The sequence below is a fragment of the Martes martes genome (assembly GCF_963455335.1).
Source record: "Martes martes genome assembly, chromosome: 11".
Lineage (NCBI taxonomy): Eukaryota > Metazoa > Chordata > Mammalia > Carnivora > Mustelidae > Martes > Martes martes.
The window spans coordinates 65,576,668-65,593,165 of NC_137899.1; the positions used below are offsets into that span (position 1 = coordinate 65,576,668).

At 40.9% G+C, this 16,498-nt stretch overlaps 1 protein-coding gene across 2 annotated transcripts in view; it reads left to right on the plus strand.

Annotated features, from left to right (window-relative positions):
* BMPER (BMP binding endothelial regulator) overlaps positions 1 to 16,498 on the plus strand; it is a 247,467-nt gene that overhangs the window by 159,588 nt on the left and 71,381 nt on the right. For both annotated transcript variants that reach the window (XM_080818648.1, XM_080818647.1), the window contains exons 12-13: positions 8,735 to 9,064; positions 15,605 to 15,941. In XM_080818648.1, coding sequence (XP_080674774.1) covers positions 8,735 to 9,064; positions 15,605 to 15,941 — 667 coding nt within the window. The remainder of the gene's footprint in view (positions 1 to 8,734; positions 9,065 to 15,604; positions 15,942 to 16,498) is intronic.

A 16,498-nucleotide genomic window follows, 5' to 3' on the forward strand; every position in this document is an offset into this window, starting at 1 on the left:
TCCATGAGACTCCAAAGCCAACACTTGTAAGAACTATTGCTTTCCATTGACTACATTTTTGTTTCAGAGGCTTGCCTCCAAACATATATGAAGTTTGCCAATTTCTTTTCTCTCTGCACAACTAGAGAGCCATTGTATTTTCTAACCTTTTAAAAACTTAACTACATTTATGAGGTCACTTACCCTCCCATTTCTTGGGTTACAATACTTGAAGGTCTAGCCTTCCCTTGGAGTTTGGAGAAATGACTCATTAGCTGCACTATGTAGTTCCCTTTGATGCGGAGTTTTAATTTATGAACTCTGTCATTCTTTCTTCTAATCACAGTCCCTTCTTGGTGAGTACTCCGCCTCTGCCGCAGCCACCATTCCACCACTCTGCTCTGCCCTTCCACGTCTGTCCTTAGAACACGTATCTCTTCGCCTTCTGTTTTTTCACCTTTTCACCCCGTGAGCTCATGGCTCTGCCTCCACAGCCCCTTCTATAGTTCCTCTCTCATTCTGGTTTCTGATTTCTGATTTCTGAGGACCTTAATATGACTTCTTGACAAGATGCTGATATGGTCAATCTCAGCTTCTTATTTTTTTGGAGACCACATTCTTCTTTCAAAGCACTGCATTTGAATTTTAGTAACAGTTGCTACCTTTAATTCTCCTAATTGTCAGGGTTGGGAGTTGGATGGAAAAATGACTGGCTGTTTCCAGCCTCTATCTGTTGACTGAATTCTGGCACCCCCTTATCCCAGCTGCACAGGTTTGGGGCCTTAATGTTATTTCTCATGCTCTTGGCATTTCTCTCCCATGTTGCTAATCAGTCATCAAGTCTGCTTGATTGTCTCTTTGTATTGTTTTTCTAATAAATAATTTCCTTCCCATTTCCATGGCAGCCAGACCTTCATCCCCTTGCCTGCAACTGACCTCAGTCTTTTCTCCTTCAGCCCTTCCCGCATGCCACTGGCCTTCGCAAGAACCTACACCGGCTGCCTTCACTGTCTCTCGGAGTTTCTCAGAGTTTGTTTTATAAAATGCTAGTGCTGAGGAAAAGAGATGAATAATATTTTCAAAACATGGCTCTGTGATTAAATACATGAGGGAAATGCTGGTTCAAATAAACTCAAATATGTTTCTTTGCTGCAGAATTTGCAGAGCCCTTTATATGCCAATGTGCAGGGTAAACTTTCAGGAGGGTGATGGAGTATGGAGTACCTCCTGAACTAATTTGAGCTGCAGACATTTTTTTTTTTTTAATTTCTACTTATTTTGGCAGAGCAGCGGGCAAGATTGATGTTTCATAGGAAGCACATTAAGGACTGTTGGTTCTTCGGAATACATTTAAACTTCTCAGGCTGGCAATAAATCTCAGGCCAATTTATTTAGACAATTTGTGTGTCTCACGTCTCCCGAAGTTACTCCCCACTCTGGTCTGATCAGTCTCCTGCTCTTCTTATACCAGCTGCCATGTGACTTGATGAACACTACTCTTTTGGCCTAGAAGGCTTACTCGATGCTAGCCCCAAATCTACATTTCTTATGTCTTTTATAGATGGACTCAACTCACATTGTCTTTTCAACAGATCTATGTTTTATATGTATGTTACAGTCTTATTCCGTCCTATTTTAGCCAACAGTGGATGTCTATTTGCTGGAGTCATATAACATAATTATAAAACTAATAATAACTACTCTCTCCAGTACTCTGGAGGGTGCTCTAAAGGAAATGGATAAAAAGCTGGTACAGACCCTGAATTTAGGAACTTACAATGAGGTTGGGGAGATGAAATATAAAATACCAAATAAGAGAACCATGTAATATAGTTTATAACTAACTTCTAGATAGTATTCTTAAATGGAAGTTGATGGATTCCTTGATCAGTCTTGGGACAGAGTGGCCATGAACCTCTGAGTTGGAGTGGATACACTTGTGTGCATTTGGGAAGAAGAGTGGCTACACATTTCTTCAGATTCCCAAAGAGCTCTGTGATCCCATCTAGTTCACAATAGCCGTGTAGGACGCTGTGGTCCAGGGTATCAGTGGAACCATCGAGTGATCATGAGGAAGGTACTGGCCTCAGAGCTGCAGAGACTGGGTTGGACTCTGCTTTTACTGCCTTTGGCTGCATGACCATGGGCATCATGGCCACTTCTCTGAACTCATTGCTGAGAAATTAGATTAATGAAATACAGTGTGCAGAGAAGTAGTGAGGATTAAAGGAGATAGTGAAAATATGGAAAACATCTGGCACGGTACCCGGCATGAAGTGGTCACTTTAAACGACTCTTCTTGGCTATTGCCGAGTTTATTCGTTTCCTGTTGCTGCTGTAGCAAATTACTACAAACCTGGTGGCTTAAAACAACACGTATTGTCTTGAAGATCAGAAGGTTGAAATGGTTCTGAATGGGCCAAAATCAAGGTATCAGCCAGGCTGCGGTTGTCTGGAGGCTCTGGGGGAGAATCTGTGTTCGTTTTTTTTGTTTTGTTTTGTTTTCTACCTTTTTCAGCACCTGGAGGCCACCCCCTTTTTTTTTTTGACTTGAGGCCCCATTCTGTCTTTGAAGCCAGCGATGGCAAGTCCAGTCCACCTCGCACTGTGTCACTGGGACACTTATTTTCCTGCCTTTCTCTTTCGTTTATGGGGACAATGATGTTTGTCCTGCCTGGATTATCCAGGATAATCTCCCCATCTCCAGGTCGGCTGATGAGCAACCTTAATTTCATCTGCAGCCTTAATTCCTTTTTCTGAGAGCATTAATTAATTCTCCAATTAGTTAACTGATTAAGTAAGAAATCCTTTTGATAACTTGCTGTCTGCTAGTCATTAGCTATCTCTTTTAGTGAGTTCAGTGTGGGCGGTTTTTTTCTACTAAAATGTATTCTTTAATTAATTAACCCATTCATTCAACAAATATTTACGGATACTTCATATGTGGGAGAGCAGGCATCGCTGATAGTAATGCAAGGATGAATCCATGTAATATACATGTATATACCTCCAATTTACATGGCAGGGTGCCAGGCACTGAGAACAAAGTTTACATATAAGGGTTTAAAGCCTGGTTTAGGAGTTAAGGATACATTCTAACTATAAGTTAGGGAGGAAGTTGATTTATCATAAGCCTGTGATGGGTTTGGAGATAATATTTTTACCCCTCAAACTGAAAAACATCATGTGTCTATAGCATAGAGCGTTTGAAATAGACTGTCCCAGACAATTTGAGCTCTGTGGTCAGTTTTGCCTTTGGATTTTGAGGGAAGAGAAATGTCTTTGGCTGAGACATTGGGAAGGTGCTATGGGGAGTTGGCTTTTGAACCAGGAGGTGAAGGATCCATGCACTGGAAACTGTGAAGTGTGGGACAGGTGCATGCATCTCTCCCCTCCCCCAGGAGCAAAGGTAAGAGATAGGGTAGCACTGGGCTCAGTTGGGGAGGTCCTAAATCAGCCATGACATTGGAGTTAGATTTATTTTAGATTAGATCTTGAAGTTAGGGGCTGCTTTCTTTGCTCTTCTGTTTGGAGTTGGTGACTATATGGAAAAATATGTGAGAAGAAATTTACATTCTTAATGGTATCTCCACTCAACTTTTTAAAAATGAGTTTTTCATATCTAGATTTGTAGATATGTAGATCTGGTTAATTATAGATTGGTGGAAAGAGACCCATAACCCCTCTTCTGCCCCCCCCCCACCCATTCACACAGTAAAGTTAGATTAAATTTTTACTTAAGAAGACAAAAAAGCAAAATCTTCTAGGAATCCAGGTGCCACATAGTGGAGCATCTCTTGGCCCTCAGGTCCCACAGGGCAACAGCTGTCAGGGACACCTCTGCGTGTGGCCAGAGCCTCTTGCATGGAGAAGATCAGTCCCTGCTGGGGCACTCATAGCCTTTTTACGTCAGAGGCTTACATCGTGTGCAGGGGCAGCATCAGGACTTGTGTTAAAGGCAGTGTGTCTAATCCCAGCCTTTCCTGGTTCTTGACTCAGACTTGGCACATCATCACGAATCTTACCCACCTGGGGTTCCCTGCATGGCCCAGTGACCCATAGTCCCACAGGACCTTTTCCTGTGATTTGTGTTGACAAAAGTTTAAAGCTGTGTTTTTTTTATTTGATAGACTTTCTTGTGGTTAGAACATTTCCAGACATGAGCTGATCTGTGTGGTGCTGTGGTACTATGAGTAGGAGAGACCATCCTCTTTGCAGAAGTAAAAGACTGAGGACGGAAGTCGTTTTCTATTTTTCAAAGTGATTTTAATGATGGGGGATATATTATGACATATTAAGTGAAGAGGAAATGAAATTCCAGTACAGAATAATCTTAACTGTGTTAAACTACACACAACACATGTGCATATACACGCACACACGCACACACACGCACACACACACCCAGCCCCAAACTGTAAACAGTGGTTATTTCTTGGTCACAGAACCATGAATGATACTTTTCTTCTTCTGTTGTTGTTTGGTTGTGTTTTGGAGGTGGGGGTTTGGAGTCTGTTTGATTTCTCTTATTTTCTTTATAACGTGGAATTGTGTAATTTTCCCTTAATTTTCTTTGACAGATGTTTTGGGAATAATCACTGCTCTCAGAAGGAAGGCATTTCATTAGAATAAATATACTCATGGCAGAAATACATGTACCTGATGAGGTTAGGAGAAAAATATCAGAATTACATTTTTAGAAGCATCCTGACTCTTAATTCTCATAGTGGTCTTATTAAAGTATATAACATCAAACCACTGTGTTTTAGTCCAGTATTTTTCATTTTTTAAGACAAATATTCGTATTCTAAAAGTATATCTAGACATTGTAAATAATGAAATGTAATGTAAATAATAATATAAATACACATAAACAATGAAAGGAAAAATATATGTCACACATAATTCCATTACTTAAGAGAAAAAATACTACTCTTAATATTTGGGTTTATATGCTCCTAATTTTTTTTCTGTGCTTAGACATTGTGTACATATAAGGAAAACAAACCAAAACAGCATTTGATGATTTAATTTTAAAGGACTATGAAAAAATATACCACTACTTGTAAATTGGAATTTTTTTCTCTATCCTCTGACTTATACATACTCAAACAAAATTAGTTATAGAACGGTCCATTTGTCTAGTTCTGACTATCATTCCAAGCTTTCCAGAAGAGTGTGACCGGACATCTGGATATTTTGGACTGCAGCTCATTTCACTGGGTCTGCTGGAAAAATGCGCGCGTGCACGCGTGCGCGCGCGCGCGCGCGCACACACACACGAGCTTACAACATTCTTTTGTGTCCCTTAAGTGTTCTCTAGCTCTTTTCCTTTCCAGCTAGGCAGATCTGTGTGACCCTGAGATTTTCACTTCAAGCCATTCTCCAGTGCATGTGTTCACTGTTCCTGCAGGATCTGGCACAGGGAACTTGAGGTGCCAGGAAAAAGGGCCAAGGTTTCAAAATTATTTTAGCTCGTGATATAAATGTCCCCAAATATAACACATAATTCTCAAGCATCTTCCTAGTCATGAAATTTTGTTGGCCTCTTCTATCTTGCTGTTACAGAGAAAAATCATTCTGATCTCCAAACCTCTCTCTTCTACAAGTTAGGGCCTCTTGCAAAATATCTTTGCTGACAGCCCTGTTACATGTGATTTCCCTAGCCTGGTCTCCCTGGATGTCCCTCATTGCTTTCTGCCCAGCTATGAGTAAGCTCAGGCTTCCCCAGGGCCACTGTAGGCAGTGTATTTTCTCTTGCTGCTTTGAGGATTTTCTTGGTCATATAACTGGCCTTATCTACAGGTGCCCACATTTTGACTCTTTTTTTTTTTTTAAGATTTTATTTATTTATTTGACAGACAGAGATCACAAGTAGGCAGAGAGGCAGGCAGAGAAAGGGGGAAGCAGGCTCCCCGCTGAGCAGAGAACCTGATGTGGGGCTCGATCCCAGGACCCTGAAATCATGACCTGAGCTGAAAGCAGAGGCTTAACCCACTGAGCCACCCAGGCGCCCCTCACATTTTGACTCTTAAGAGCAAAACCACAACAACAAAAACAACAGAAAAGCAAAAGTAAGAAGAAAAAGAATCACTCATGGTTCTGCCACCAAGAAATTGACAATTTGGGGGTGTGTATTTGTGCATTTATTTTAAAACAGTTAAGATTATCTGATAAACAGGAGTGCCTGGGTGGCTCAGTTGGCTGAGGGTCCGACTCTCAGTTTTGGCTCAAGTCATGATCTCGGGGTCGTGAGATTGAGTCCTGTGTCAGGCTCCCTGCTCAACGGGGAGTTTGCTAGAGATTTTCTCTCTCTCCCTCTTCCTCCGCACATGCTCTCTCTCTCAAATAGATAGATAAATCTTGAAAAAAGATTATCCTGTAGCAGAATTTTGTTTCCTATTTTTCACTTAATATGTCATAAGTGCTTCCTCAATCACAAACGTTATTCATACACTTTTTCAATGACTAGGTAATAGTTTATTTTATGGATTTACTACCAAGTGCTTAGCTCTTTGTTTAATTTTAAGACAGTCGAAATATCCATTTTCTAATGATGTATCCAGGAACAGTAGGCTTGTAGAACTGTGCTAGGGGAGGTAATGAATTCTTGGTAAGTGCTAACTATTACTGGTTTTGTTAATGATAATTTGGATGCAGTTGTCAGAAAACCAGGAGAAGCCATGGATTATCCTTGGTACGAGGGGAAGATTGCCACTTCAGACTCTGGGCAGAAGGTGTAGGCATTCCCTGTTCCTGATCCCAGCTGAGAGGAGATTTGAAAATAGGAGTATCTCAGCTTCTTCATTAATGCCTTGCCCTTTCCAGGCTGAGGTCCATCTGTTTCAAGCTCAAAGCTCAAAAGCCTTGATAGATTTTGGATTTTCTTGAGTATGCAGAGTTAAGAACTCTGAAAAAGCCCTTCTCTTGAATTTGGTGCATCTGGTGGTCATGTTAATAGTCTTTTTTTGGCGCATTATAGTATTAACTCAGAACTATAATTTTTCTGATGCCATTCAGTGTGTCCCAGAGAACTGCTTTGCCCCCTTGTCAACCAAACAAATACCATTTGCATGCCAGGGAAAGATTCCTTTTGTTAGACTGTGAGGGAAATGTGTGATAGGACAATTTTGAAAGCAGCCACATGGAGGAAAGACTGGCACTTACATTATGGAGTGGTTAGATAGATGGGAATCCTAGTTGGGGGTGGATATAAGATTAGAAAGTTGGAGGTGGGGTCCCATGTGAAGCAACAAACTGAGTATAATTGGAATCATAAGGGAAAAACAATCAAGAGAAGGACAAGAAGGGAACAGAATTGGAGGGCAAAATAAATTTGGTGGCTAAGCTCTCAGAACTTCTCTCCCCCTCCCATTTCTTCCACTCTCTTACCCCAAGTAGTGCCTTTGCATATTCCTTAAAGCATTTGCTCATTGAAACTACCCTACACACCAAAAACTGTATCTTTTTGAGTCTCTATCAGATATTGACAAGGAAAGCTTAAAACAAGTAATTAATTTACCAAATTCCAAATACATGTGATTTATATGGAGTCAAATGTACTTGACATATAAAATGACATAATATATCATAACATAAAACAACATTATTCTCCAAACACTTTAGAAATTAAAAACACATGTTTGTCTTGGATCTCACTGGTCCTATCAGATCAGTTGGCACATCCTTCCTCTGTGTTAACTTTTAATTCTTCTCTTACATGTTCTGAGCAGTTGCTGATAGGATAGTTTCATATTCTGAACCTGTGCTGGTGATGACTGGAAATTGATCTTTTTATTATAGTTCTTTTATCATGTGGGCTCCTTTATCTAAATGAATTCCTCGTTTCCTGGTTGTTCATGCCTCCCTGAAAATAGATAAAATATATTTACATGGAGAACATATCATTGCTAAATATAATTTTAAAAAAAGAAATATTTAATTTTCTATAACAATCTTTGAGGTGTTCCCAGTGTCAAACTTTGCCTGGGTTTTACAAATATTTGAATGAATGGTACTTTGAAGTGATGAATGCTTTGGAATTTCTTAAATTTATTAAATGATGGGTTTTACGATTTATTTTTATCCAACCTTGGATTTTGATAAACAGACCAAAATATAGGAATCTTGCACATGTAAAAAACATAGAGACTATTGATTTTATCACTACTTTATTTCCTAATGGTATTAGGTATGTGTCTATTTGGCAATTCTGTTTATTTGTCCTTAGTAAATACATGGTGTTGAATATAATATCTTAAAAAAAATGAGTAACACTGAGAATACCGTATTTCCACATTTTTTATATCTGTTAGATGGAAATAATACTATTGTTTTCCTGTATTGTCATTTACGTTGTTGCCTTTTATTCATTTTTGGTTTTTGTTCATATGGGTTATGAAGTAAGGCCAGTTCTGTTTGTGAATTATCTTAGTTTCATTTCTCTAACCCTTAAAATAAGAACATAGAGGCATATCAAGGCTCCAAAATAGAGATGGCTTAAAACTTTGGAAGAGTTATGAATAACTTTTCAGTATAAGAGCAGCCAAAGTATTGCCCGTCCTAGGATGTTTGGCACAGACTTTTAAAACAACCAAACATGTTTTTTAAGTTGATTTCCACTAGTGCATCTCTGCTAAGGCCCTCCCTTACCTGGCAGGTGCCCCCATCCAGGTTAATATTGCAGGGATCTCTGATGTCTTTTTGAATCCTGCGCTCGGTTTATGACCTGCTTTTGTCTCTCACTCATCCACAGAGCCCGGCGTTTGCACGGTATTCGGAGATCCCCACTACAACACTTTTGACGGACGGACATTTAACTTTCAGGGGACATGTCAGTACGTTTTGACAAAAGACTGCTCCTCCCCTGCCTCGCCCTTTCAGGTGCTGGTGAAGAACGACGCACGCAGGACCCGCTCCTTCTCTTGGACCAAGTCTGTGGACCTGGTGCTGGGCGCCAGCACCGTCAGCCTCCAGCAGCACCTGACCGTGCGCTGGAACGGCTCGCGCATCGCGCTGCCCTGCCAGGCGCCGCAGTTCCACATCGACCTGGATGGCTACCTCTTGAAAGTGACAACCAAAGCAGGTGGGCTTCTGTGTCCCTCTGGCTCTCCCCTCTGCCTCACCAGCCCGCATAGCCACACCACCCAAGCGCTCTGCTTCTTCCGTGGAGGGCAACCCGGAGGTGGCCGAGTTTTGGGACTGCAGGCATGGCCTCATGCCCGCTCATTAGGGTTCCGAGGGGACACCTCCAAGATGGCACAAAAGAGTGGGAGAAATTTGCACACCGTGGAGCCTTGCCGTCCAGTGCCACTCACAGCAGTCTTGCAGTCTGCTGACTTCCTCGTCCAGAATAGCATTTGTGCTCTCCAAATAACCTCCTCTTTTCTCGTGTTTTGTTGCAATGGTAGGCCCTTGATGTCCAGCTTGGAATTGTCAGTGTTTCTCCCAGCTCAGCCAGTAATGTGCAGTTTCACATCTGTGAGAAAGACTGTTTTCTTAGTTAGCGTCTGTCCCAGAAGGGGGGGAGTCCTCAAACCTAAACCACAAATGTGTGGGTGTGCAGGTAGGAGTGTACATGGCCAAGTGACCAGCAATCCTGTCCATTCTTGACCCTGGGGAAGGTGCTTGTTGAGTTGTGGATGGCTAGAACCATTGGCTCTGCTGGAGGAAGCTTAGGGAGCTTTGAGTGTGCTTCCCCCAGCCTTGGGTCCGTGGACCGGCTTGCCGCTCCCCTTTCTCAGCATCCCCTATTGCCTGCCACCTACTGGACTCGGCATTTCCCCTCCATAGACTGACACATCCCCCCTAGGCCAAACTGTTCATAGCTGCTAGCAGGTTACTCCTAGGGGCTCAATGAAAGCTCACATTCTTGTGAGCTACCTAAAGAGGCTTCTTAGAAGCAGAAGTCTGCCCTTCGATATCAGCCCGAAAGAATGAATTCAGCTCATTTACACCTTCGATTATGTCATGTCTGATTCCTTCCACACTGCCTTTGGTTAATCCATATTGTTTGTCGGTTTGATACTGAACTGCATGCTCTCCTGGTGAATGCTATTTCTGTCAGCATGACACTTGAGGAAATCAACATACTTCTTGCTTTTTATATTGATGAAAATGTAATAGTGTAAAAGCATCAATTACATTCCAGTTCCTTTAGATAATAAGGATCCAAAAGAGAAAGATTTGATAGAGCAGGCCCTTATGAGGAACTCTAGAGACTGTTCTCTGCTGTACCTTCAGAACGCTGTTAATTATTTCAGTTCAAGCCAAAATACATTTGACAAATTGATCTGAGTTTATGGAATGCCAGCTTAGCTAAACAAAGGCAGGAAGCCAAGACGAAGCCCAGGGAGTTTTTATTTAGAGAGCATAACATGGTTTTGGTGAGAAAAAGTTAAATATTAATGTATTGGAGCATTCTATAAAGGGAGAAGGACTCCCAACTTCACTTTGAAAGTGGCAGGTGTGAAGAGCTTTATTTATTCAATTTTAGAGGGATTAGTCCTCTTCAGAAAATTCAGACACCTGTTGTTTTATTCAAATGACGTGTCACTCTGTAGATGTGTAGATGTCGGCCTCAGCTCATTTCTTTAAAGAGAGCAACAGTTTGTGGCTCCCTGTCAGTTGTGCACAAGATGACTCATTATTACAGAGCGCTAATTAGAAGGACCTTGCTGATCTGTTTGCATCCCAGAGGAACACAATGGGTTCTACCGATATGGAAATTATTGGCTGACCCCAGCCCAACTTCCGAAGCGATCCTGGACACTGGAAGACTGCTAACAGTCTAGGAGCTTCAATTCTGTTCTGCCCATAGCTGGCAAAACCTTATGGAATAAGTGTCCTCTTGTCAGGATTCCACATTGTAAAAATGAGTGAAAGGTTGAGGCTGCTAAGAAAATAATACTAGATCGTAAACACCATAATTAGATTAGTGAATTTAACTCTTCTCAGCCTTGAACTCAATTTTACAATTTCCTTTCCTTTTTTTTCCCATGATGCAAGTAAGTTATGCGATGCCCATAATACCCAGCTGAACAATTTCCCATAGCATAAACTTTCTGTTTCCTAGGGAAGAACTGTATTCCTCTGGGCTCTAAACTTGCTTTGAGATTATCCTTGGAATGAAACGATTCCATTTCCGGACACAGGTCTTCTCCCAAAACCAATCTCAGTTTGTACTACCCCTGAGGGATATTTTCTTTTTATCACCTATTGATTGTCCATTTAAAATATCACAGTATATCCTTGGAGTGTTCTTCTCCCATAGATTATCTTTTTAATTTCATAAACTTGTATGATCAAAGGGTCCTTTCTTCAAAATAACAGCTTAAATTAAGCCTGCAGCTGGAGGATGGGTAATGGGGAGGAATGACTCTTTGCCCCTGTGGTTTCTGAACTCAGCACTTCAGGAGGGAATCGTTTGGCAGAGGAGCGCAGGTGGCTTGCTGTGTGGTGGGATTAGGCTGTAGTTGCTTACCTAATAACAACAGGGGTGGTACAGAGGGCACAGAGCAGGCTTAGTAGCTGGAGAAAGCTCTGCTCACCCCCATCACGCTCCGACCCCAATTCTTGGCAGTTAGTGAATAATTTAAAAATATTTCCTTTCTGCCATCTGTTCACTTCATCAACTCTACCTGAGAGAGTTACGTCAGATCCACCCGAAGGCATTAACACGTGGGAGTGTGGGTTTTTTTATTTTACTTTCGGTAGAGTTCTGTAGTTTATGAACCTGGAGACTACACATATTTTTCTTATTCTTTTTTCCTTTGGTATAAAATCTGAACAGAAAAACCATCCATTTTAAAGCATCATATGGATTTGTCTATGGATTTTGTACCTCCTCTGTCTTTTAAGGAAACACCAGCAAAAGTACCAAGGAGAACAACAAAATAACAAAACAAAGCAAAACAAAAATGACAACAAAAGAACAACGACTTCCTTCTCCCTCCTTCTCCCTGCCCAAAAAACTAGTGGTCTGGAGCCTGGCTACACATGTGAAGGGTAAAAAACAAGTTGGTAAAACATTCACTGGTGAGAAGGGATAATTGGAAGGTGCTTCCTGCAGTGGAAAGAATGTGGCTGCTGCTTACACCCCCAGATGGGACATGTGCTTTGGCTTTGGCCTTCTGACTCTGCCAGTTATTTCTACCTAATTTCCCATGCAGAGGAATGGGGAAACTCATCCCAGCTGTAGAAAGGGCTAACCCCAGCCCCTACCACAATGTTTTCATTTCATAAGATGCCTATTTAAAATATCTCTTGGAAGAGCAATTTTTTCAATTACAACTTACTCATTATTTTGCCTGTCACTATTGTAATTTACTTTGCATGGATTTTACTCATGTAGAGGGTAATGACAATCATGCAAACACGTATGTGTATGGTACACAATAGACAAAGGTATCTATAGTTGGGTAAGTCATCCCTATACAATATGAAACTTAGTATTGGGCACTTGAAAATCCTCTTAATAACAAAGAAAAGAGGAGGAAGAGAGAGTGGATTACCAAGTATTCCCTTACTGTGGGGACCATGTGTGTTTTTTTTTTTTCCTTTTTTTTGAATTACTGAGAAGTTAAGAGTTTTGAAAAGAGTTTACTAAAAACAGTGGGTCTTCATCTTCCCAAACCTGCATGGACCACCAGTCCATTGCCTGAAAAGAACATAATCATTGGCTTGTTCGCCGTGAGTTGATTTCTGACAAACTCAGTTGCCCAAAGTCTCTAATTTGTTATATCATTGTCAATAATGATGTTGGAACTCCTTTGGATATAAATTCTCAACTGTAGTGGCATTTGGAAGAATAGTATTTGCCTACTGTCTAGGAAAGAGATTTGCAGTTTGGAAAATTTTGCAACATGGAAAGTCTCTGGAAGTATGCTCTTAAACTTAGAATGTTATATGGAATTGATTTTCTTCCCTCATTTCTCTTGCTGGGCAGCTGCCTGGCTACAGGCTTCTGAGGTCATGTTTCTTCTATACCTTAGAGAGTGTATTACAAATCATATTATAGTTTGCTTGTCTTTTTTCAAAATTGTTATTTCAGTGTCTTGACTAGCATGAAATTCACAATTTCTTTGGCTTTGCAGATTCGTTGTGTCAATTTACAGGGTAATTGATTCATTTAGTGAGTATATACTATGTACCAGATAATGTGTTAGATGGTGGGCTATGAAGAAATATAAATCACTTTATAAGAGAGTTGTGGTTGTCGGAGGCGATGCCATTGTCTCACAGAGATCCATCAAGGAGGTCAGTCCAGTGTGTGGATGTTCTCAGTGTCTCCTTTCTCTGATCACCTTGTCCTCTTGCTCTACTCTCTTCACCAAATTACTCCTAAGAGAGACTTTTTTTTCTTTCAAGTTTCTATTTAAATTCCAGTTAGTTGACATACAGTGTAATGTTAGTTTCCATTGTAGTATTTAGTGATTCCTCACTTATATACAATACTCAGTGTTCATCACAGTGCCCTCCTTAATCCCCATCACCCATTTAAACTCCCTCTCCCCACCCCCTATCTTCTGGTAACCATCAGTTTGTTCTCTACAGTTAAGAGTCTGTTTCTTGGTTTACCTCTCTCTAAAGAGATTTTCTTATGACCTTCTTTCTTGCTTCTTTACCCAACTCTATTTAATTGCTTTTCTGAATCCAGCTCCTTCTCCAAACCAAGAAATCTTCTTTATCATTTGCCTTGTCCCAAGAATGCTTCCATTCCTTTCATTGACCATGCAGTGATTTCCTTATGGGCCTTTCTGTTTATTTCTTGGGAAACCCAGCTTTAGACCACTAGTTTATTCTATCAGTAACTCCCTAAAGTGGATTTGTAACTCTTTCTTGTGGCAGTTGTGTGGCCTACTCACAGGAATGCTATTTGGCTAGCCTTCTCTCCTCTTGGATCATGTTCAGACTTAAGGAATATTGGCTTTAGAATCCTACTTCTGGGCATTTCTTACTGATCTTACATCACTCTGATTTTGTCTTATGCCAATTTTACATCCAGACAAGATCCATTCTCTCCTTCGCCACCCCTTTCTACTTTCTCATCACTGCCTCATCCCCCAACTTCTGAACATCTTCTGGACATTTTCTCACCAGCCTAATCATGCAAGGTCTTCTAGGAGGAAAGTCATGTTGCTCTTTCTAGAAGCTCAGAACAGGCTAAATGAAAGACTAGAGTTTGTTAGAAACCCAAGAGGGTAAGATTTAAAAACACACGTGGGAAGATTTTCTCTTTTTCTGTTAAAAAAGGGATTTTTTCCTTTGGCTTGTCACTCTTAGGAGACAGTGACAGTGAATGAGGTGAAGTCCCAGGGCAGAAAAGCACACACAACTTGTTGTAGATATTCTCCTGGTGTTCATGTCATCGAACTGGTACCTACTTCACCCATTCTCCGGAAACTCAGGCACTGCCAAGGTATTATCAGGAAAGCAGTAAGAAAAGCTTCTAACGCACATTTGAGACATAAAGGAAAACTTGGACCAGGAGAGTGTGTCTTTTGCTCTGGTTTGAGTCTGAAAATGCTTTTAATAAAGTCCTCACCTTTATCTAATGGACAGCATCTACACACACAATATCAGAACGTACATGAGAGCATTTCTTCTTGACCTTCTAGTCAGACTGATCTTTGATGTATGACAAGATAACCTAGCTGTCCTATAAGTGACACAGAAATGTCACTATTCAGTGGGGTCATATACTGATGGATCTTGAAATCTTGGGCCACCTATCTGGAAAAAAAATGAATGTTTATAGACAAAGCCTCTAATATTTTAGATGGTCAGTTCAGCAAACCAGGAGGAGCCCATGTTCTCTACCTTCTGGAGCAAAGACTATTTCCTTGGTGAACAAGGTCGTTTTGTCCTGCTGATTCTTTCGAGCACATGAGGAATTTTCCCCCATGGCCTGGTAGCCTCCAGTGCCTCCTCAAATGTTGAAGTTTATGAGAAGTTCAGGGCTGTGAAGGTTGGAAGTGTTCCACAGCACCTCAACCCTAGGAAACATTGATTAAACAACTATCCTTCTCTCAGGGATGTCTGTAAAATGATGAAGAGGCAAATGTTTTCATTTCAGACATTTCTATACCAGTGTTTTTCTTTGAAGAGGATCTTTTCAGAAGCTATATATTTATTACTTTAATAATTACACTGTAACAGATAATTTAGTATTTGACATTTAGTATAATTACATGTGGGGGTTTGGATTAAGAAAAAATTACATTAAAAATTATCATCTTTGTTATCTTTCCATTTCCACATTTTACTTATCATTGGGTACATGAAAGCACAAGTTGGTCCAACACAATTACTATAGAGCAAAACTATAACCCTAAGAGGAACATGGTCAATGAGTGGTCCTCTACAAGTTAAACAAGGGTATGTAAGGTATCATATTTAAGGACAAACTTTATACATTTTTAAAATTCTGAGCCTCCAAAAGTGTTTCATGTACTATAATACAGCATTTAGTATGGTGAGATTAAATAGTAACCAAGAATTTGGATAGACACTTACTGTTCCTTGTTAGAGGTTAGTCATTTGTACTATGTAAGGATACATGTGCTTGGGAATTATTGGTGGATTTAAGTGTGGTTGATCCTCTTTTCTTTTCCTTCTCCTCTAGGTTTGGAAATATCCTGGGATGGAGACAGTTTTGTTGAAGTCATGGCTGCCCCTCATCTCAAGGGCAAGCTCTGCGGTCTTTGTGGCAACTATAATGGACATAAGCGTGATGATTTAATTGGTGGAGATGGAAACTTCAAGTTTGATGTGGATGACTTCGCTGAATCCTGGAGAGTAGAGTCCAATGAGTTCTGCAACAGACCTCAGAGAAAACCAGTGCCTGAACTGTGTCAAGGGACAGTGAAGGTAAAGCTCCGAGCTCATCGAGAATGCCAGAAACTCAAATCCTGGGAGTTTCAGACCTGCCACTCAACTGTGGACTATGCCACTTTCTATCGGTAGGTGCAGTGCTTTGGGGGATGGGTTTTGGTTAGAGACCAAGGATTGACTCAACCTTGAAACAGAGTGTATGAAATTTCTTGGCATACAAAACAGGGGCACCCAGGGCACATGGTAAACGCTTCTTCTTTCTTATGTTGGAGACAGATCTTATCTTGACTCAGTCCCACATTATATACCAAATTAAGAAACTGCAGGGAGTATTTCAGAGTTATCTCCTAGAGGTCATTCTGGTTTTTTTTTTGTGTGTGTCTGCAGGCTCACTGGGAAGCTAGTGATTTTTCTAGGTGTTGGCTTGACTCTAAGGTTGAGGAGTGCTTCCCAAATTCTGTCTGCACAGCAGTGGTACAGGGCTAAAGGGCAGAGGTGGGAATCTCAGATAACTCTGGCTGCCTCTGGGCATTTGAGTGAGCTTGGTTATTTGAAGCCTGAGGAAGAGTTCAGGTCTAGCCTCAAACCAGTCTGCAGGTAGAAAACAAGGCAGTGAAATGAGAATCCCTTGGGTCTTGGCCAACTCCCAGACTTTGCATCCAAAGTCAGAGGAGAGTAGAAAAAA